The sequence below is a fragment of the Xiphophorus hellerii genome, chromosome 12 (assembly GCF_003331165.1).
Source record: "Xiphophorus hellerii strain 12219 chromosome 12, Xiphophorus_hellerii-4.1, whole genome shotgun sequence".
NCBI lineage: Eukaryota > Metazoa > Chordata > Actinopteri > Cyprinodontiformes > Poeciliidae > Xiphophorus > Xiphophorus hellerii.
In genome coordinates, this window is record NC_045683.1 from 27,672,135 (window position 1) to 27,695,668 (window position 23,534).

Consider the following 23,534-nt stretch of genomic DNA (forward strand, 5'->3'; position numbering starts at 1 on the left):
GCTGAACTCAGATTTGTCCCTTAAAAGTTTCAGATTGTGACATTTAGATCCAGCTGACTCTCGGGCTGAGCGGTGAGCGGAAGGGAGTAGACACGGGTCTCTTGTGTGCTTTGTCCATCAGTAGTGAAGGAACAGAGCCAGACAGTGATGAACCCTTGAGAGTGATGGATTACGGCCTCCTCTCTCTGAGACGTCATGCGTTCCCATGCGACCCCTTCCCTCATCCCAGCCGTACCGCTTCCTGCCACAGCCCTGGCCTGCACGTCTTCATACAGTACCACTTCCTTAGTCTCCGTCCGACCTGAATGCAGCTTTGTTGAGGTGAAAAGCTGCACACAAATAACTCCAGTGAATGTTTTTTTCAGCATTGTGCTCGTATTTTTATTTACATTTTCAAGTGTTGCGTTTGAACTTGTGTGGGCTGTTCTTGGCTCACGTTAACGTTAGGAAGTTAATGGAGCAGAGTCTCCAAAGTTTGTATTCCAGTACAGTTTCGTCAGTGCTTCGACAGATCCGAGTCTGCTTTGCATAAACGGAGCCGCTGAGCCGAAGAGCTGGTGTGTTTTCAAAACGTAAATCGTAAAAAAGACTGAAGGCGAGTGCATGGAGGGGATGGCAGGTTTGTAGTAGTGTCTAGTGGTGCAGCGGTTTTCTCTGAATACTTTCACAATGTGGCACATTACACCCACAACGCTTGGTGTACTTTATCTGATTTAACATGATAATATTTTTTTCCCCCCCGTAAAACTGAAGCAAAATGATAGTCTTTTCGCTTCATTGTTTTATTTGAAAGTGCCCGACTACACTTCAACTGAACAGGTTAGGATATAAAACATGTTTATCACATTTTTTGCATAAAATCATTCCTTGATAATGAGACTTTAGCCTGCCCCCCCACCTCAATATTTACTCGCACGTAAAAATAGCTGCAAAGAGATTCACAATTTTACAAATGTACGTCTTTGAAAAGCAGACTTGGAGCCTCCTGCACAGCCAACAAGAATGCAGCGAGTGTTCTGTCATTAACAAAACGCTTGTCTTTCCCAGCAGCCATTGTCCAGCACACACAGAGCAGTTAAATCAGCTGAGAAAATGTGTCCAACGTGGGTTGCTAGGTGACGGGCTGGGGTTGCTAGGTGATTGTGACTCAACTTTCAGGAGGTTTTTGAAGCGACTCATTTTCCAGACACTAAAAAGCATTAATTAATCGCCAAAAAACAACTGGCTGTTTATTTTTGTTTGTTTCTTTTCTTTTTTTTAAGCGGTTGGGTGTTTTCAGAAGTAGTAGAAACCTAATGAAAGTACAACATGCAGAGTCAATAGCACTCGCCGGCGAAGAAAATAAATAATAATAATAATAATAATAATAATAATCTAGCAAATAAAGTAGTCTGTTTTTTTCTTTCTGTACGAAATGGATGATGTTCATTGTAGAGCTAAAATATTAGGAGAATTTCTGCACGTTTGCTGTATAAAAAGACATCTAGTTTTCAAATTCTTTTTTTGCTCAATTGAATAGATTTTTAGTTATAAGAACAGGATTTGGGTCACTTTATTTCAGGATGCTTGCTACATTTCTCTGAGTTTAACAAATTAAATAAAAGCTGATTTGGGTGAGGCAAAGTCGGCTTCTCAGTAAAAGTCTCTGGATAATCGTGACTCTACTTTTTTATAAAACCTTGGTAATAAAAACATAAACACTTTCTGGCCTTTTCCATATATTAAAAAAAAATGATGTCCAGAATAATTTTACCCTGAAAAAATAAAAAGTCTCCATTTGCATCAACCACCTGTGCTGGATGAGACAAATTTGTATCATTCCTGAGTTTCTGTTGAAGGGCTGCACACAGTCAGTCCAAGGGCCACAAATGGCCCCTGGCCCACACTTTGGACACCGCTGCTCTATTTATTTAGTATTATTTTTTTATTTGGTGGTAACAGAGCAAATAGAAATCCATGATGGGCTATTCAGATTTGTATTTCCAGAATAATTAAATGTGAAAACTAAGAATTATTTCCTATCTGCTTCACGTTTATGTACTTCTTGTGACACATAAATCGCATTCGGTCTCTTGGCAGGCGCGCTTTTGATGCTGCAAGTTTCTGTTGGTTCATTACTGTAAATGTGGATGCCAGAATTTTGAACACTTTTCTTCTAATAATAAAATCTCTCTCTGTGAGGAGACCTGTTGCTTCTAGTGACCTTCACATCCAGCCGGCACACAACCTCACACACCCTCACACCGACATCTTGTTCACTTTCAATTTGGCATGAATGGCTGTGCCATGGTGTTGTTTTTCACCACTTAACTGCAATTAGACTTTGGGTTTGTCGACGGTTAATCATCTGTTACTCCCCCCTCCCGGAGTTTTTATCCGCTTGCTAGCGCTAACAAAATGTCCTTCTTAATTAGGCCGTAATCGGCATAAACAAAGTGTCTATTTTTGTGTAATGAGCTGTGGCTCGTTGCAAACGAAATACAATAAAGCCAGGCGGCTTGAGAGGCATCGCAGTCACCTTTAATTTATGGTTACTAACCAGAATGTTGTGCATCACTTTAGCAAATCTGTATAAATTTGAAATACTTTCCACTTCAACAGCTTATTATAAATCGAAGCTTTATTTTGTCATTTTGTTTTATTCTCCGCAGAAGTGTTTGCATGCCAAAGACTGCACCCCGTTGTTATAGATTACTTTGGTTGTGAATTGTGAATAAATAGACGTAGATTACTCTGTTGTTGTTTTTTTTCTAACAACTTGATGTTAACCGTATCACTGTAATGTAACCAATTATCACCCAACTGTTTTCATTCATGGTTCTAAAAGGGGAGCTTCTCTGCTTTGTCACTTGGTTATCATTCAAGGTCTTTGTAACTTTAAATAAAAAAATGTTTTGTTTTTGATTTTGCTGCTGCTGATTTTGAGAAACCTTGATATTTATTTCATCAAGGTTGAGCAGCTTAATTCTTAAGTTAAATGAGAAGAATTACTCATTTGGAAATATGTCTTTTAGACGGCAAACACAGAACTAAACAACAGACGTCTTGGAGTTTGACGTGTTATTAGCAACATAGCATGTTGCTAATTACGATATTTTTGTTTGTTTGTTTGTTTTTTAAAATAAACCTAGACCTAGATCAAATATGGACCAATCCAGGCCAGAGTTGAATAAGTCAAATATGCATCCATCCTTCCTGTCTTCCTTTGTTTCTTGTCTTTCCCTGAGATTGGATCAGAGGGGCAACAGGTCCAGTAGGGAAATCCAGACATTCTCCCGGAGAATGCAGGAAAGAAGTGATACATCTGGTCCTTCCAGAAGGTTCTGGGTCTTTCCCCAGAGTCTTTCTTCAGCAGGATTTACCTTGGAAATATTCAACAAAAAATAAAAAAAATATCTGTCACCCCTGACAACGTGTCTTCTAGGCTACATACAGCCACCCTGAGAAGAAAGGCAATTTTGTACCTAGATCTTTTTCTTTCAGTCATCAGGTTGGAACTTAGGCAGAATGTTAAATCAAAACTTGACTTTTTCCATAATTTCTTTCTTCACAACAACAGACTAATGGAGCGCCCCGATTGCCCAATCTGTCTCTTCATTTCCCATCGCTCATGGTCAAGAAGCAAAGATGCGTTGGTGCTCTTCTGACCCCTGACCTTTCATGTCATATACCTGTGGTGTCATGATCTTCACCATCACTGGAGGCTGGTGCCTACAGTGATCAACAGGCAAAATGAATTAAAACTAACCAGATTTGAAAAGTACTTATCATGTCAAATAAAGCTTTTAGTGATTAACTAGCACATTTTCATACTCGATATATGGTTAATGTTGTCTAAATAATTTTCTACATTGACTTAAGGACCAATTTGTATGTCTAATAGTTACTGAAAATAGCTAGCATAAGCATAGGCTAACTGTTTAGCCAGTTTATTGGAGCTCAAACTAACACATTCTCTAAAGTGAAGGTCATGAACACAACTCGGTAACATCATTATACAGCATCATTTCAACATTCTACCATTTCTTATTTCATGGAAGACAATCAGCAAAGTCTGAGCAAATCCTTATATAGTTCTAAATGAATGTAGTCTCTCCTCTAGTCTAACTAAACAGGTTCTTACCCAGTGTTGGTTGAAACAGTCCAAGTTATGTCCTTAAGCAGTATGTTTTTGTATGAAGTTAGTCTGTCTTAACTATGTTGAACAAAATTACATAGACCAGGCCCGGCGGGGTGGGGTGGGGGTCGGGGGGCATTGCCCGCCCACAGAATCAGCCGTGACCCCCTGGACTGGAAGCTGTTTGTTGTTTTTACCTCAGAGTGGCCAACTCTCTGTTATTCCTATATCGATTTGATACAGTCGGGGCTTCCGCACTTCCAATATCAGCGCCTTCTGTAATTTTTTTTTAGCCATTAAAACTGTTCAGTCGTTAACACGTCGTGACCTGTTTTTCCGAGCCGCCTTTAAACGCAACATGAGCGCTACGACGCTCGCGCTGGGTTTACACCTGTGCGGCAGCGAAGGAGACCTGCTGCTGCTGTGCAGAGTTGCGCAGGTGTGTTAGAATCATGGCAGCAAAACGTGAAGAACTTTGGACAGTTTTTCCCCCAAACTAACCGACTGAGTTGAGTAAAGCTGCTGGGTTCAGGTAATGTTAGCTAAAAGATGACTAGCTAATAACAATACAGCACCTTAAGCTTGTTAACTAGTAGCCTGTAGACTACTGATGTTGTTTATGTTCAAAAGTGAGTAGTACTTGTTACATTGAGTAACTTTTTTGGAAAAAAGGTACTTGTATGAGTAGTTTTACTGCACTGTACCTTTTTCTTTTACTTGCGTAATATTATTGCTACATGTTCATTTTGCCTCCCCAAAATAAGCCATTGCCTCCCGTTAAACTCGTCTGGAGCCGGGGCTCACACAGAAGGATAACCAGGAAGTAAGATGCTCACCATCAACTGGAGACTGGAAGCCTTTTAACTAATTAATTTGCATTTCAACTCTGAGTTGTAACAGATAAAACAGCAGACTGCATAATGCATACCGTTGCTTCTGCACATAACCTCTACATGTCTCCCTTTTTTCGTGAATTTATTTTTATTTATCTAATTTGTTTTTGTAAGTGTTAATAAGCAGGCTAAGGTCAGTCATGTTTTATGAGATTTTAATTGATGTATTTCCATCTGACTTGGCAAACACATTTCTGTGAACTGTGATGAGATTAATCTGAGCGAAAACAAAACAATGCTCTCCTCTGTTCTACAGAGCATCTGCTATCCTCTGGAGTACCAAGGTCAGATATTATAGACGGATAAAACCCAAAAGCTGGATGATCCCCCACCATTTTCCTCCCGCTTCTGACTTTGTTACAGCAGACACAGCGTCAGACGATGCAGCTGGTGGATCTGATTTTCCCCGTAATGAATCTGTAACAAATTTACCTTTGAAAGTCGCTCCCCGAAGTGCATGAGAGAGCCTAATAGCGCGCACGGTCCAAAATACAAACAAGCCAATCAATTTCTCCTCCTTCGCTCCCTCTACCCTTCAAACTTCTCAGGGACCTCACTCCGTCTTGGCAGGGAGTCTTTCTCTCTGTGCCAGGGCTTTTTTTCAATCACTTGCTTTTCATTAACATCTCCAGAGGCACAGAGTTCTGATGAGGTAGAACAATTTCTTCCTCCTCTCCAAACGAATAGGGTTGCTACCCGTTCCGTCTCGACTCTCCCTGTGACGTTTGAGCATTCCTAAAACTCGTGTACCCGCTTCGATGATGGGCCTGTTTTACGAAGACTAACACAAAAATGAATCGTTTTGTTGGAATTATCAATTAGCCTGGATTTTTAACGAAATCCACTCAATCAATCGCGCTTTCTGGTGAACAATTGCATAGAAACACAGAGACGTCAGGGGATGCTGTCAGTACTCCGTGTCCCACACCCGCTGCAGAAAAGTACAGGTTCCGTTTTATATATGGAGAACATGATTCATTGAGAAAATGAGTCAGTTATTCCATCCAATGTTTTCAACTATTAGGTGTGTACTTGAATAAAATGTGTTGGTTTAGTGAAGTGCTATCACCGTGTGACTCTTGTCCGGTGAGGTAAATGCAAGCTTTTATTAAATTTTAAACGTCTCAAAAAATCTAGAAGGAGCAAAAATACCTCCATAGGGTTACTGATTGTAGTCGATAACATCACATAGAAACCGAGCTGAATAACACGTCTTCAAATATACCACATTCTTCTTGTGAAATTTTAGACTATTAATGTAGTCTACTAATATATATATTGTTTGAGATTTTTGTTTTTTTAAACTACTAACTGATTAGCTTGTTAGCCGCTTCAATTATTTACTTACTTTTCATTAAGCTCACAGTCACCTATGTGTGTTTTCATTAGCAAAGATTTCTACGTGGGTGAGGAGGAAATCAGAAGAGATTGAAGACCTAACAAACACCCACCCCACAGAGGTATTCAAAAGTTCTCTGTGGAAATACAAATTTGCGGTTAATTCGGCACAGTGGATAATGACTTTCTGTGACAAGTTTTGTTGTTCGAAAAACAAAAATTCTAGCAGTATTTACAGTACGCAGGTCTAATACTAGTGAATGTTTAAATGCAGTAGAAATGGGAAAGACAAAAAAAGAACCACACACAATTTGTGAATTTCTCATGAAATTGCAAGTATTTCAAGGGCATCTATTTTTCACGCCACTCAAGCTGTTACTTCTGCTATTAGTTTTCTCATAAAAACATGTTATTTAGCATTAAGAAATTATTTTATGCAATCAATGCTCGTGGTTCTTTGAAGGAAAACCATAATTGCTGCTGCAGCCGGTTGTTGTGGGTTAAACCATGCAAATCATCAGCTCTCAGCAGATGATTGGAGCTGAGAGGACATATCACATGTAAAAAAATATATAAGGCATGATAAAATAATTTCTCACATGACATGTAGAGACTGCTGACTATCTGCTTGAGGTATCTGTGGTTGGAGAGATGTGTTGTTACTTCCCTATAAAGAAAGATTCAAAATTCAGGACCCTTTGATCACAGCAATAGGAAATTTCCCTTTGTGTTTCCAGATGCCATATCATCATCCATTTATAAAAATGTTTCTCTGTTTTAAAGGGAGGTCGCTAGATGAGTGGATTTTAAGGTTATCTGCTTTGAAAAATGATGGGAATGCAGTTTGTAATTTATTTTGATCTCAAACTCTCATGCGTTTTCTGCCCCTAAAATATGCTAACGATTAGCTTTTGACAACAAGCTGTCTTGCTTATTCTAACCATCAGAAGCCCGAATGACTGATGGCATTTTTTTCTCTCTCTCTCTCTGTGAATACAAAGAGGCTCTGACGGCCAAGACGAGGCCTTGATCAGTGCAGCGTTCCCCAGACGCTCAGTTCGTCAGCTCGCTAGCGTAGCCTCGCTTGGCATTCATTATTAATGACAGAATTTCACTGGGACCCTCCTCTAACAGTGTGGGTTGAAGTGGGATAAATTATGCAATTGTCTGCGTAGCACACAGCAGGTGGTGTATCAGGTGCTGCTACGGAGCACAAATACTGCATGAGGGTTCTGCTTGGTACTGTCACACTAGAGAGAAGGGTTTAGCAGCTGCGGTGGCGAGTGCCGACGTTTTCCAGAGGCCGGCGTAAATAATTCTGATTGTAGAGGAGTATTTGAAATACTTTTGTCCATTTGAGGCATTTAAGTTATATTTCTGTGTCCTCATTTGCCATTAAAGTACTTTATTGAACGCAGAACCCTGAAACGGAGCCTTGTTACTGACATTTCCTCCTCAATTACAGGTCTTCGTTCCATCTCGACCTCCGGTATTTAAGCAAAGCGTTGGAAGCGTGTAACAACTGGCCTTTTCCCAGTTCCTCTTTAGCCGCATGAAACCCCTCCCTGCCGCCCAAGTAATCACCATTTACCGTTATTAACCTCGGGTCAGCACCACGGGATCAGGCGGGAGGTTAAGCAGCGCTAAGCGAGGGCAGCAGACGCATCATTTATTCATTTATCATCACTGACCATCAATCTTCTCATTCCCAGGCCGGCTTTTTGTTGTGCTTGCTGCTGACCTGACGATTACAAAACCATAGCGTCACTTTAAATAGAAATTAAGCAGGAACTAATCAGAGTAATATTGTGGGCTGCGACAGCGGGTCAATATAATCTCTGTTCGGGAGTCATGCAAGGCCTCGGCAGGAATGCACAGAGACGGAGAGAGAGATACAGCCGGGCTTAGCTTCGTCTTTGATGTTTGCAGCAGAAACCCGAGCTGTTCACAGCCTATCTGGGCTTCAAGTGAACAGACCAAAAAATAAAAAATAAATATGGAGAAAAGAAGATATCCAAATCACAGATACAGTCAAGCAATGGATAATGCAGCCTATTTTCTCTCTTTTTTTCTTTCATCACCAATAGGCTTCTGGTCAAGGATAGCAAAATACTCTTCAGGTTCATTATTCAGAAATTTATATTTTACAACGGCAGTATGTTCTTGTGAAACTTCTGTGAAGTAGTTTGTCTTTTAAATTTCGAGCCAAAGCTTCTGCAGTTAAAAATAAGATTTTTCTTCTTTCGTCAAATGTCTTACGGTGACGAACATGGAGCGTGGGGAATAATAAACACTTTGTATCGCATACCTGCTGTACCTCTAAGCCACCAGGTGCCTATCTATTAATTACTGTACTCACGTTCACTAGCCAGTTTATTAGACTGATCATACAAATAGCAAACCAGCCAATCACATGGCTGCCACTAGATGCGGCGAAGACAACTTTCTGAAATTCCAGCATCAACACGTGGATTATACTCTGACTCTGTGGTTGCTCGTTTCAGTCTGAGTGGTTCAGAAACTGCAGATGTACTTGGATTTTCACATGCCATCACTGCAGTCTATAAGAAATGCCTTAAAAAAGACAACATATCCAGTGAGAAACAGTAGGAGACAGGCATACTGGACCGAAATTATAAAAAGTTGGCATTAACTCTAATAGCTGCTCATTACAAGAAAGGTTAGCTTGAAACTTCTAACTGTTTAAATGTGAAGCAAATTGGTTTCAACAGCAGATGATCACACCGGCTGCTAGAGTGTAGATTTATGACCAGAACTATTTGCTTGATGGTCAGATCAGGCTCAGGCTTCCGTGCAATACATGCAGCACGGAGAAAACCAATTGAAAATGCACAATAGTAAGTTGTGGTAACCTACTCGCTATAGTGTAAATAGAGTGTAAACCTGTTGAAGAAATATAGTAAGTAAGGTGTACCAATCGCAGCGCACTGCATGCGCATGCGGTTCCGCCTTGCTTCGCTCAAGCAACGGCGATGAGGGGATCCTACCCATCACACATCCCAGATGATTTACACTTGACTCACTCTACGGTTACAACAAGCGACAAAGTAGAGCTAGAAGACGTTAAACAAAACCATGGGATAAGTTACACTGCTTAATTAAATGGTGGTCTAAAAACAAAAGCAGTAAAATTGACCCATTTGGACCCATCAGCATCATTTGAACCCCACAGCCCACCTGAGTGTCATTGCTGACCATGACCCTGGCGTACCCATCTTCTGTTGGCTACTTTCATCAGGACAGTGCTTCACAAACTCAAGCAATCAGCAAATGAGGAGTCTTTTTTATCACCCTTGTTGCAAGAATCAAGACGCTTCTGAAGGCTGAAGGGAATCCAAAGTGGGTGTATTACCGCTGAGAAACTAACAAACTACGCGATGCGCTTCTCCTCACATCAATAAACGTTGTAAGATGAACTGCCGATGAACTCGATCGTCATCTCGGCTTGAAGCATTTCTTGAGCTGTGAAGCAAATTTTAAGCAGCTGTTATGTCCCATTAAAATGAAAGCATGAGCAAACGGCGAGCTGCAAGGGAGAGTGGGAACAGGAGAGTCTGAAGCCATCATCAGTCACATCTTCATGGGGGCGGTCAGTCCAGCGGTTCAGCTGGCAGGCCTCGTGTTTCCGCAGCCATCAAAGGGAGTAGAGCCTGTGGACAGGTCTGATTGGATGATGGAGTCATTCATCCCCTGGCATGATTCATCAAACATAATTTGCCCCGCAACTCAGAGTAAGGGCCTTTATCTTTTCCCTGTGTTTGTGATGTTTGCATTTCTCAAGTGTTTCAGTGTGAATGTGAAGGTCAGGCAGACAAATTGGTTTGCTTTGTGTATCGAGTAAGTGTTGCCTCCTTACTAACAATCAGACAAGTGCCTGGGAACCTTCTGGCTCTTTGATTCAGTGAGGAACTAATTGCTATTGTCTTGTCTTTTCGGGATGTTAATATCTGGACACTATTTGTTTAAAGTACAAATGATTAAAAACCATTTCTGACATCAGTGTCGTGGTGATGATTCCCGTGTTGCAGACTCATGAAAAAGCTGGCAAATAAGTTTATTTTCTCAAAAATTGGGATGAAGTTTTTCATTTGCTGACACCAGTCACCTACTGCAAGGGTTCCCAAACTTTTACATATCAAGGAGAAGAAATGAGAAGGAGCATAAACCTTTTATTTACTCTTCATTATTTACTCCATATTTGTGTAGCATAAATACTGCCTCATACCTTTGATTTGTAGAGTTTTTCCAGCAGTGTCCTCCAAAGCTGGATGGTTCCTTTGGTATTTTTCTTGTCAGAAACTTGTCTATTTGACTCTTGCTATGCTATACTAGCTTGAGAATCAAAGCAGCTTGATGAATTTGACTGGAAGCCAATCTTCTCCAGCTCTGAGGTGCCCCTGCTACCCCCACTTTGGAAAGCACCCCCCTCCCCCCACACACATTTATCGTCGCACATTTTACACAAAGATGTGTAAAAAAGCCTGATCAGTACATTCAGATTTGCTTCTTTTTTCCCCCTGTATTCAACAGGAAAAAAAACTTTCATTTTCTGACTCATCACTGAATGTTGCAGTGGCTGCAGGCCATGCGCCGAGTCAAAAAGACATCCATTAGTTGAAATGACACAAAAATGATAAAATTTTAGTCGAGGTGCAAGTGAAGTGGAGTTGAAAGGATGACTCATATTATTTAATGTAGGGCTTGTTGGTGAGGTTATGAGCAGCAGGTGTAGCTCAGTAGGTAGTCGGAGTAAAAGCTAATCAGAGCCAAAGTGGGTTTCTGCTCTATTGGAATGAGTCCAGTCTCTGAGTTTCATAGTACTTCATGCAAACTCTACTTTTATAAACCTCTGCATCAGTCGCTGCATTTCCACTACAAAGTGCACAAAACTTTGTAAAAAATAAAAAAATAAAAGAAACACAATTTTGCAATTGTGGGGTTTCCATTAAATAAGAAACGCAATTAAAATCGAACGTGAATAAGTTAATTCACGTGATATTTAATAAACATGCTGCTCCATCGTCATCCTACCACTTCCTGTCGTCTTCTTTGTGTTTTCAAGTAGCAACATGCAGTTGTTGATCACATGACTCATGACTTGCGAAAAACGTGTTTTACATTGCAGATTTGCAAAATTAACCAATTTTGATAGAGCCAAAAAACTTCCTCATCCCAACTCAAAAACGTTTTACCAAAAACCGTGAGTTTTCTGAAATTGGCATGTTTCCATTAGGCAAATTAATTTTTGTAATTCCAATTTGCCCAACTATACGGCGAATGGACACGCAGCTACTGTCAGCTTTTAATTAAGCATGTAACGCATAACGGAACATGGTCTTCAAGACCTTCAACAGTTCATTTTCCATGCCATTCAATGGGATGTTGCCAACATTCACTTTCGCATATTTAAGCAATTTTTGGTTTCCAACATTTCAATGAGGAATCTAAAGTTCAAACATCCACCTAGTTCTACATAAATGTTTGTAGTTACAGTTTTCTCACATTTTCCCAGAACAACCATCCTTCTGGTTTCTCCTCTCCTGCCAGTTGTTTAATTTGGGGTCTACTTTGTTTGTTGATCACTGTCATTTGAATGATTGTAACAAACTACCAGTGCAGTTGGGTTGAGCTAGCAGCTAGCCTGGTAAGAGCTAGCCCCTTGATCTATGCTTTCGTACAGAAGGATCTGGACACTTGGCTATTGAGAAATGATTGCTTACTCCAAGCAATCATTTCTCTGTTGAAGTTTGAAATTTTCCTATCACTAATGTTTGCCATGACTTGAAGGAAGCTATGCTATTGAGCTAACCGGAGGTTGCGCCCGCAGTAAAAAAAAACAACTTAAAAGCAATAAAATGTCTTAAACATTCCTTTTGGTCTGATTTTAATTGCTCAATATTTTAAAACGTGGCCAACACAAACTAAAAGCCTTCTTTGACTTCCTCCTAGAGCATTGCCAATCTACAATTCTGAAACAAGCACAGTGGAACTGCAGGAACCCAACAGCCAGGCTAGCTAGCAGTGTGTTGTCTACAAAAACTAGTAAATACACACATAGATAACAGATACATTAGTATGGTGGGTCTTAAAACCAAGAGCTGCTGTATTCATTCAAGTATTGCCAAACAATCTTGACAGCGTCTCACGGAGAGCGTGAACTAGCAGTGAATCTTCCGACTATTTGTCTCTACGTTACACAAGCGCTTTATGTTAAGTATACGCTGTCAGTGGGCTGGCGGAAAAGTTTGACCATGTTTTCTTTGTTGTTTTTAATCTGCAGATCTCCCGCGGCAGACCGAACAAACGTCTCAACTCCAGCAGGGCTCCAGCTGTCCTCAGCCTGCCTGTGGTCTGAGGGGACTGCCATCAAAGGTACAGCCCGCTTTTCTCTCTCTGCACCTCATGCCTTCTTTAATCACATTGTTCAGTTCATCACTGAGGTAATTACATTTCCTTTTTTCTTCTTCTTTTTCTTCTCCACTATTTTTAAATTTCTTTGTCTTGCCAGCTCAAGACTTCTCTGTCTTTATCTCTTCGTGGGAGAGCTATTCCTTATTGCTGAAGCACCTCGTAGGATTTGTCTTTTTTCTCCCCCCCCCCACAATACATTAAAAGTTTAATTTCCTCTAGGGACTGCACTCTAATTTTAATAATTCACACTTCTGAATCAGGTGAGGGAAACAGATTTTGTTCCCTCTTCTTTTCACAGATTACAGTGTGTTTTAGAGCAGAGTGGCAGAGGACATTTGTTCTGGTCCGGCATATCTAAAGACAGACTTGGCTGCGTAATTGAACGTTTGAAGTCTGTCACCTGTAGTTAGCTGCAACTTGAGAAACTTAATTGCAATTCAGATTTATTCTGTGCTGCAGAGACACTTGTTCTCTTTTTCCTTTTTCTTTGCACGACTCTGCCTTGGAAGTTAGAAGAAGTTAGACAGATGGCATGAGCAGTAGCTAAAATACTGACTGATGTGGTTTCATTGCCTTTACTGTGCACACAATGACTTCCTTGTGGCTTCACTTATTTGTCTCCACTTAGAAACTGCCATTTTCTCTAAATTACGCATACACTTCCCTGAGTCCTGACCCACTTATCCCTCCTGCTGTAATGCGTTTGAATTCATTAGCAGTATTAACATTTGAAACAGAAAGGAAAAAACATCTGAAACAGATAGCTTCCTATTGACCTATATGTATTTAATAACGGCTGTCTCCCTTTTAAGAAAAACAAAGACATTAATTTGCATTTATAAGTGTCTTTGGATGCATGTGCATGCGTTTGCACGTATTCCCCATGTTGAAATCCCAAACTCAATGAGATGGTTCAAAGAAAAAGGATTAAATAAAATATGGACGTTAAGCAGCACCTACATTTCTATTTTTTCCAGTTACGAACCTGTTGGATTCAGTATGAAGCAGGGATTATCTATTCCTGAGAGTTGTTGAGACTAGTCACATCAGGTAGTTATCCTAAGTAGAACTAGGTGGACTTACAGGACGGACCGTAGCTCCGTTACCATTACAAATGGGTGCAAAACTTTGGCAATTTTCCGATAATGTCGGAAAATTAACACAATTTTGCAAGTGCAGGGTTTCTATTCAATAAGAAACGCAATTAAAATCACACAGGAATAAGATTGTTCATGCAATGTCATTAGAAATCATGCCGCGTCATCATCCTTTACTTCCTGTCGTCTTCTTCTTCGTGGTTTCTGCCAGTGGCAACATCCGATCATGTGACTGATATGATGAAGAAAAAGTGTTTCCATTGCAGTTTTAATGCAGCTACAGAAAAATAAAAGAGTATATAAATGTCCAAATTTGGATCCTCCATTTGTGAATTATTAGCTATACTCTCTCTCCCCGGTTTTCCAGGGGACGATCTTGGGTGACGTATTTAGACTTTCTGTTCTCTTATGTTCACCAACAAACGACCGAGACCTTCAAAGAACAGCTGGATTTATAGCGACATAGAAAATTGGGTTTGATTGACAAGGTGATTTCTGAAGGCGGCTGGTTGCAGGGAAACATTAGAAATGCAAGCAACGCTTTTCAAACCCTTGTAAAACTGTAAGAAATTTAGAAAGTCGTTTTCTTGCTTTCGCATCACTATAATGCACTAGTTTGTTGGTTTGTCACATATGGTTGTGATGTAAGCAAGGTTATTATTACAGTGAACTAAAACTAACAAAACAATGGAACCTGAAACTGAGGATGTTTTCATTGCTGAAATAAATAAAAACGGAGCTTTAAAGGGGAAAAGCTATTACTAACTGGAACTATATTGTGTGTTTATACTGGAATTAGAGAAAAATCCAAAATGCCTGCATGTGACAAAATGTTTAAAATTTCAAGAGCCGTGAATACTGTGCAGATGTTTAACATAAGCAAACAGTCCGTTCATTTCAACCTGCCCACACAAATAAAATCCACATTATTTTCATCAAAACATAACCTTTACCTGCACTTTCTCATAAAACTACATTTTCCACAAAGAGGTTCATTCATAAACTCATCTCTTTTGGAGATTTCTCATAGAACATAGATGGACACAGCGACAGGGATTTATATCTGGGTTTTTCACCAAACCCTTTTCCAGTTTCTTGTGGTTGCCTTTTTATTTATTTCTTTGTTTATTTTATTTTTTTTTACTGCTAGGCTATTTTTAGAGCTGAGCATTTATGCTGAGATGTGTTTACTGCTCAGGAAAAAAAAGAAAAAAGTCTTGCAACAGAAGTGAAGCTCCACACATGAATTATGAGTCCCCCCCCTCCTCTTTTTAATTAGAGATGCTTATGCCATGAGGTGCTGAAATCCAACCCTTGGTGGAAGTAATAAATAATTTTTCACTTTCCTACTTTGCTCTTAATTATCCCCTCTTTTTCTGAAGGAACTTCTTATTCTTTAGGATAGTTTTGGTTTGGGAGGTTAGCTCTGATTTAAAAAAAAATAATTTTTATTTCTTCTCCATCACTTGAAGTCGATATTAACTGGAGCATGTGTAACCGAGAAGGGGGCTAAATGTGCAGACAGCCTTGGCTTTGTTTTCATCTCCTTTGACCAAGGCTCTTGGCAAACATCTGTTGAGTTGAGGCCTTAAAAATAAAATAAAAAAAGCTGCGTAGGCGGAGGGGAAATCTTCAGATACCCCTCCTCTTGCATTCCAGGCTATTTTAAGCAGGGCCAGGAGGTGGTGTTTAATGATAAGCTGTGGGGCGTAGCTGACATGCTTGCCATATTATTCCCCCCAATGACTCAGGAAGCAATGGCTCTGTCGCCCCTGGGACCCGGAGGGGTGTGAATCATTAGAGCCCATGTTCGAGTACGTCCAATCAGCCTCGCTTCTGGAAACTCCACTGATGTCACTTATCTCAAGTATCGGATGACTTACAATGCAGACAAGCAGCCTATTCTTATACGCTCCCCTTAGAAAGCCGAGATACCAGCTGGCTGCTGCAAATACACACCGACCTGGAATGTTTCGTGAGATCGACCAGAAAACAAAAAAGCAACCATCTTTTACATTCAGATGGATGTTTGAGTTTAACTTTCGGAGCACAGTCTTCTTGGCACACACCACTCCGCATGGAAGAGGCAGAATGGATGAATAAATGATAAGCATGCAACAAACATCAAAGAGGGATTGTGCGCTTCAAAGGGAATAAGGGCTTTGTGCTCAGCAGGTCCTGTAGTAAAGAATGACTACTTTTCATGTGCACACAGTCTTAGGCGGACACGTCGTGGACCCCGTTTCCAGTCCGGCCTGTTTAAAATTCAAACCGTTCCGCCCGTATTGACACTCCCCAGCTGAGTTGAGCCATCCGTCCAGTATCTTTGTCTCGGTGACATGGTCAGTATGCTATGATACGACGTGCCTGGACACATAACGTCGTCTTTATAGATTGAGATTTTTATGCCGGGCCTGTTGAGTGCTTCTTGTAAAATTGTTCTTTCTTTTTTCTTTTGTAGAGACAAGGACAGAAGGGGTTCTAGACGTTGTGTTTTGTTTAATTCTAAAAATCCCATCTGTTATAATATTTATAGAATAAAGGCCGAGGTGAAGGTGGAGCTGGGTGATAAGTGGGGTTTTGTTTTGTCATTTTAAGTTTGTTGATCTTCCAAGTATCTGGGATACAGTGGCCTTTATTCAAGAATTTGGTATTAACAAAAGTATTGAGAACCTTTTGTTGATCACTAGCAGCAGTGAAAACCTTAAAGATACAAAGAGATGGACAAATTTGTTAAGTGTGTGAAAAGTCGCTTAATAAATCTTTTATAGCATTATCATAATCCTTGACAAAAAAACATATCTAACTTTTAATTTTCGTAAATGTTTATAAAATCACTTGTGGCGCAATTATTGATATACTGTCTATACTTTGTTGATAAAAAAAACAACATTTTTTTATAAAAATGGGTCAGGCAATTATTGGCACTTTGTCATACGCCTAGTGTCATACGTGTGAATCTTGGCATCAATAAGCAGATGGAAACTAGCTATGGAATATAATCTGGTATAATAACAAATATTTTGTATTTGTTCATCAATATGCCCTGCTGATGAAGTAAATAATATTTCTTAAAATAGCACTCAGGAGGCTTTTGTAAGAATCGAGGACTAAAACAAATTAGCCCTCGATGTAATGCCGTATTCATCCCCTGGAGAAACTCTGACGCATTTTAAAAAGTTAAGCATTAATCTTAAAACCCTTCAGTAACATTTATTATAAACAAAGGATTGTTGAGGGCATCACTGATGGTGCTAAATATTGGATTTTTGTAAACTTTTTCTAAGTGACTTTATGTATTATAAAATGTAAACTTATTTACACACGCCAAATTTGTCTAATCTTTATAACTTACTTTTTTTTTTTTACTTCTCTCTGCTCAGATAATTGGACACTTGTTACGTTGTCACGTTAACTTACGACTATGTGAAATAGAAAGTTGGAGACATGCTGTCTGATTATTTTCATTTCAGATATATTTTAAATGTCTTACCTTTTCTCTCTTTTTTATTCTGTTCTTCTCCCTCCCCTCCTACCAGCTCTACATTCTTGGTTTTGGTTCATCACTGTGCTCCATTAAAACTGAGGTGACAGACTGTTTTCTAACACCTGCTTATCTCCTTGGTCCGTACTGTTGTGGATTTGTATTTCCAGCCTGCTTTGTTGCCTTGCTGTCAGCCGCCTGATATCATGCCTCCATCTGTAATGAATATCAGTTTGCGTGTGTGTGTGTGTGATTGTAAACGATGGCTGCGGGAAACTTGCATATGTTGAACGTGTGGCCTGTAACTGTGCTTGCGTGTCGGAAAGCGTGATGGCTGTGTGCATGACTGTAACCAGTGAGAGCGCCGTTCTGCCACGCTGGCTGTTATTGATCATTTGGAGCTGTGACATCATTCCTTTCACCCCTCTTTGCAGCCCAACAACAAGAATTCTTGCTTTTCCTGAGTGTGTAATGTGCCGTTTCATTTCATTTTGTGTCTGAATGTCATCAGGAGTAAGTGTGTCTTAATGACGTGATGGGCTAAAGTTTATGATGCACAATATCAGCACCCAGCTGAGCATCCTCATTAATGACTTTGCCTTGCTGATCTGGAGTAGAGGCTTCCATGCAGTTCTCCATGGAGAAAAGGGTCTAATCATGCGCCCTCAAGTCTTTGGCATTAAAGTAGCCAAATAAATTTGGGGATAAAGGGCGCCATGACCTATGACCCCAAATCTTTAGGGTGTTTTCACATCTGATAGAGTCGGTTCGATTGGGGACCAAAATTGCAACATTTATTACATTTCAGCCGGTGCGGTTCGCTTTCACATTACACACCAAATAATCCAAATCCTTTGAAGAACTTGTTCAGCCCTTCACCTGTGGTGGCGCTGCACCAAGAACTACTGAAAGAAATGTCACATTAACCTCTGAGGAAGACACTGAGCACTACTTCCTCATTCACAAAATGTAAACTAGGATGGAGTAGTGTCATGTTTTAGCAGTTGCAGGATTTCTCTTTTGTCTTTGCTAAAAGACCACGAGCCATTTCTCTTGCTAACGCTAGACACAAGCGTTTGTTTTGGTTTTATTTAACCAGAGCTTCCTGTGCTTTTGGAGCGATCTCTTGTTCGCTTGGCATTCACATATGCATTCAAACCGCACCAGAGTTCACTTCAACCAAACAGAAATATAGATTTTTAGGCAAACCAGAGTTCACATTTTTGATCTGCATTCAGAGTTCAATTGCGCATTCACACGTTCCCAAATGAACCAGACTTTCTAGACAAATTAACCAGAGTTCAATGAAAGTAGACTAAACAAGATCAGTGCACCCTTAGTCTTCCAGTCAACCATATTTTTCCATCATGCTGGAATTTTGTTCAAAACACGCTTTGCTAAATCTTGAATCATCATTGGCTTCTCCTGGTTTGTGATTAACTCATATTTGACGTTGTGATGTCCAACCTCATGCCACTCATCCAGCCTGCTGGGTCTGGGTGTTTTGTAATGACCTGGTACCCCTCCCTCCCTCTTTCTCTTCCCCCTCTGCCTGTAATGGAAGCGTCCATCAACTCTGCACATGGAGGACTATGACGTTCGTTCTGCCGCCAGCATCCTGGCCTCGGTGAAGGAGCAGGAGGAGCGTTTTGAGCAGCTAACCCGAGCCCTAGAGGAGGAGCGCCGCAATGTCACCCTGCAGCTCGAGCGGGCCAATCTGCCACCCAACCCCACCATCAGTCAGCCACTGGCATGGCAGCAAGTGGTGATGCAGGTAAATGACACCAACAGGTGGCCAACGCCCCCCCCAGTGCCTCCCGCGGCTCCGTTTGACTCGTTCAAACCAGCGTTTTGTGCTCATTCGCCCGCACCTCCTCCCTTCTTCCATCTGAGCAAGCTCATCTCCTCTCCCTGTTTGCTCATGGTCATCACTTTTTCATGATTGCAGGGATTCTGTAATCTCTGTTTAATTTCCCAGTGATTTGGGACACTTGTTCCCATTGTCTGAACCTGCTGTCCTGGATGTTGTGCAATAATCTCCTCTGTGGTGACTCATCTTTAAAAAGGGAGCTGATGAGATTCAACCTTTCATTTTGTCTCCCTTCACCTCCCCAATCTTCGCCACCTCGCGCCCTCCCGTCTTATCATCTCTCGCCCACCAGTCTCAGAAGCTGCCTGGCGGTGCTTTGTAGTGGATGTGGCCTTTTTTCTGACAGCTGAAAACATCTTTCAGGCATTATGAGTCGAACCAGGGCTTGTATCCTCCTTCCAGTCTGCCGCGGGGCAGTTGTGTCTACAATGCAGCTTACCACTATCAAGATGTGAATGTGTGAAGGATTAAATGCAATGAAGAGTGCTTTGGAGTCCTTGGGCTTGCTAATGCGCTATACAAATTAAGGCCAATTACCATTTAGAGATCTAACTGAACCCTTAACTGAATAGAAATTTCATAAAGCAATCCCTCCTAACAATTTATATTATAAGCAAACCTAAACTCAAACATTGCTAGTTTTTTCTTTCTCTTTTGAAGGTCTTGCCAACATTATATTGATTTCTTGAAAGAAACCCAGTGGTCGTACAGACATTCTCCCCATCAGTTCGGCAATGTTTTGCCTTTTTAATGAAAAGAGAAATTCTCGTGTATGATTTCTGTGTGGTTGTGTTCCAGTGCCTTTCACAATTATATTAACATTTTTTAATATAGTCCTTTTCTTACTTGAGGAGGTCTGACTACTCTAACAACCTTTAGATGCTTCACTGAATGACTAACAGACATGTTTTAACCGAAAAGTCTCAGGAGGCACAATATGTTCTATGTTCAGTGAGCAAAGATAAATAGGACAGATTTAAGGTGGGTTTCTAATACTAGGTAATGATGTCATTAGGTTTCAAATTTATAAATGGTATTGTGACCTCCATAAATAATTTTCCTCTATATTTTAAACAAAATATAAAATGTGAACAAGAACTAGTTCATGTTGGAGCAATGAACTTTGTTCAGAATGTTTAGTGGATGAGCTATGAACACAAATTGATTAATTTCAACTTAAGTAAAGTATGTTTAGAACATGTTAGGATCTTACTGGGACATTGTGGTTAGCTAGTGTCAGGGCCTGGAGTCAAGGCCAGTTCTTCTGAGACAGAGGCCAAGACTGGACCTACCAAGACCAAAGTTAAATGTTTATAGTTCAACAAATATTTCATAACATTGTTTTTTGATTGTACACTACAAAATGCAAAACTTAATTCCAAAACGATTAATTAGTCAAGCAAAACTGCTTCTTGTTATTAGACTGATAACTGTCATGTTGAGCTAATATTCAAGTTATTAGATGCAGCCACACTAAACGCAATCTCTAAGCTGAATTCATCAGCTTACATTTCATAATGGTTGTATGACACAGAAAAAAATACAAACAATGAGAGCAATAAAGATGTCATATCAAGGCATAGTAGAGTCAAAGTCAGTTCTTAGCCCAAGAACAGGAAAAAGTCCTCCACCACCCCTGGTTAGTTTATCATCATTTTCCATGTCAGCCATCTTTGAATGTTGGCTGACATGATGTAACGCAACTTACGTGATGTTGCGTTACATCACGTATGTTGTAACGCAACATACGTGCGTTACAACATCTCTGAACCCTCACTACTTGTAAATTAGGACGCCAACTTGTGTAATTGGCACCACTGATGAATCTCTAAGCTGTTTAGAGATTCATCAGTGAAGATTTATCACGGAAGTAAAGACTCGTTTTTACTTCCGTGTGAAATGTCTCCATCAGAAAAACTCATTCGAAACCAATTTAGTGTCAAGGCAGGTGGGCGAGGGGGGTGTCCAGGAGGCGATACGTGCCGTGAGAACCCGTTCTACTCGACATAAGCACCAGGGGATGAAAAATGCATCAGGTTTTCCCTTCATCTCTGCCTTCTCCTCGCTCAGCTTTCACCACACACTCTCACACAATCCTGAGGCGGAATGATGGATTAAAGCCGACCGTGGATCGCTAACTGAGGGTTTAGATTCACAACCCCAGTGCCAGACTCAATGAGGTCTGACATTACTTAAAGCTGGGGTCATGGAGGAAAAGACTGGAGTAAGTCTGATTAGTAAAATGAGATGAAAGTAGACAACTAATGAGCATGATAAGGCACTGATCTAGATAGCACTCCTCTACAGGGCACTGAGCTCTGAAAGGACCAGGCCTAAACATTGCTGGGCAGCTAACACTTTTATCTGCCTTTATCATTATTATCAGCTCATTAACACAGGCGGCTGAGTGTGCAGCAAATAAACACGAGTCCAATTATCTTTAGCTCGTGTTAGATGGAGGCTTTCAACATATTGTTACATACTGCTTTGAATACAAGACATTTTTTCTTTTCATTCTCCTCTGTTCTGGTTAGTTTCTGTTGAATTATAGTACTAAACTGCACTCTAATGATACAATAGATGATATTGTGATGGTCTGACATTGTCACAGAGTGAGCAGGAATGCATAGCATTTATGTCTTTCAAAAGTATTTATACAGAGGGATTATTATTATGCAGGTCAACACAAACTACTGTATAATTCCAATGGGAAAGGGAGGTAATAGACATTTTTTTTAAAATCTGAAAAAGTTTAGTGTGCATTTGTTCTCAGTTGTCTTTACTCTGACACCCCAAATTAAAAATCCAATCCAGATCTAACAAAACATGACCATCCACCTAATGTTGAATAAGGGAGAACAGCTCGAAGAAGATGCTATAGAAACTCATGATAATCTGGATTAGCTGCAGAGACGTAAGAATGTGGTGACAACTGTTAGTTGTGCAGCCTGTAAAGTTGGCCGTTTTGGAATGATGGCAAGAAGAAAGCTTTTGTTTGGCTTGCAGTTTGAAAAGCCATGGGTACTTGGTAACTATATGAGAAGATGCTTTGGTCAAATGAGATTAAAACCGAAGCTCTGACCCAAACGTAAAAACCAGTGGAAGACTGATCTGCATCACCTTGAAGCCACCATGAAGCATGGTGGTTGCATCATCCAGCTGTGGAGAGGCCTTTTGGTAGCAGGGACAAGAAAACTGCAGGGAGATAAATAGAGGAAAATCTGTTGGATGTTGCAAAAGTCTTGAGTCTGGGATTGAGGTTCTTCTTCCAGCAGGATAATGAACCTAAGCATACAACCACAGCTACCACTGAATGGTTTGACTTAAAGCCTATTCATATGTTAGAAAGTAAAAAAACTTTACATCATATAAGCTCTCCATACAATCTGACTAAGCTGAAGCTATCTTGGAAGGAAAAATGCAAAATGAGGAAAGCTGGTAGAAACATAACAGAAGACTTGAAGCTGTGATTGCATTGAAATATAGTTCTACACAGTATTGACTCATTAGAAAAGACAGATGAACATCACAATTTTGATTTGTATACTTAGAAAAAATCTGTGATTCTTTCTGCGTCACCATTGTGCACTACTTCCAGTTGATCTGACCCATGAAATCCCATTAATTGTAGTTTCTGGTTGTAACATGATGAAATGTGGAAAAACTGAAGGGGCATTAACAGCTCTACACAACGCTGTATTTTACAGTGCGTCAAGTGAAGATGATGTGTTGCCATGTGATGCTGAATTTGGGTTTCAGAATAAGTTCATTTCATTAAGAGGTGTCGACAATTTCTCTGTACCAAAGAGCGTGATGGATTTCTGCTCCAGTTTCTAGCAGAACGCCGATCCTCATTCACCTTGACATAACACTTTATGAATACCCATCAAGGAGGAGAATTACTGTTTATTCTTCACCATTCAAGTAGGATCATCAGGACAATGCTGTCGGAGAGTCCATTAGCTTGTCTGATGAAATTACTTGTGTAGACTCAGTGACATGGAACGATACGCCTTAGAATCTCAATCCATTGACGTCCACCAACATGTGATCACTCACACACATAGATCGCGCCTTTTTGTTGCTTAATATGAGTCTGCCCCTAGTAATTGATTTTAGCCAGAAGGAGCATTGTGATCAAGGCTATGAAAGGTCAAGTGTTGACTGGTGACCGTGTTTGGACAAAAGCAGGCAGTGCTCAGAAAATCGTGTCTGTATGGCGCTATAAGAGTAGGTGACCTCATTCCACATGCTGGACTGCTTATCTATCCGCCTGTGGCTGCTGCCCAACACATACAAAGAT

At 40.4% G+C, this 23,534-nt stretch overlaps 1 protein-coding gene across 8 annotated transcripts in view; it reads left to right on the forward strand.

The window, feature by feature from the left end:
* arvcfb (ARVCF delta catenin family member b) overlaps positions 1-23,534 on the forward strand; it is a 270,673-nt gene that overhangs the window by 107,070 nt on the left and 140,069 nt on the right. For 7 of the 8 annotated variants that reach the window (XM_032578552.1, XM_032578548.1, XM_032578551.1 and 4 more), the window contains exons 3-5: positions 12,650-12,741; positions 17,417-17,464; positions 18,926-19,135. In XM_032578552.1, coding sequence (XP_032434443.1) covers positions 18,944-19,135 — 192 coding nt within the window. In that variant the 5' untranslated portion in view covers positions 12,650-12,741; positions 17,417-17,464; positions 18,926-18,943. The remainder of the gene's footprint in view (positions 1-12,649; positions 12,742-17,416; positions 17,465-18,925; positions 19,136-23,534) is intronic. The other variant, XM_032578554.1, reaches the window with a different exon arrangement.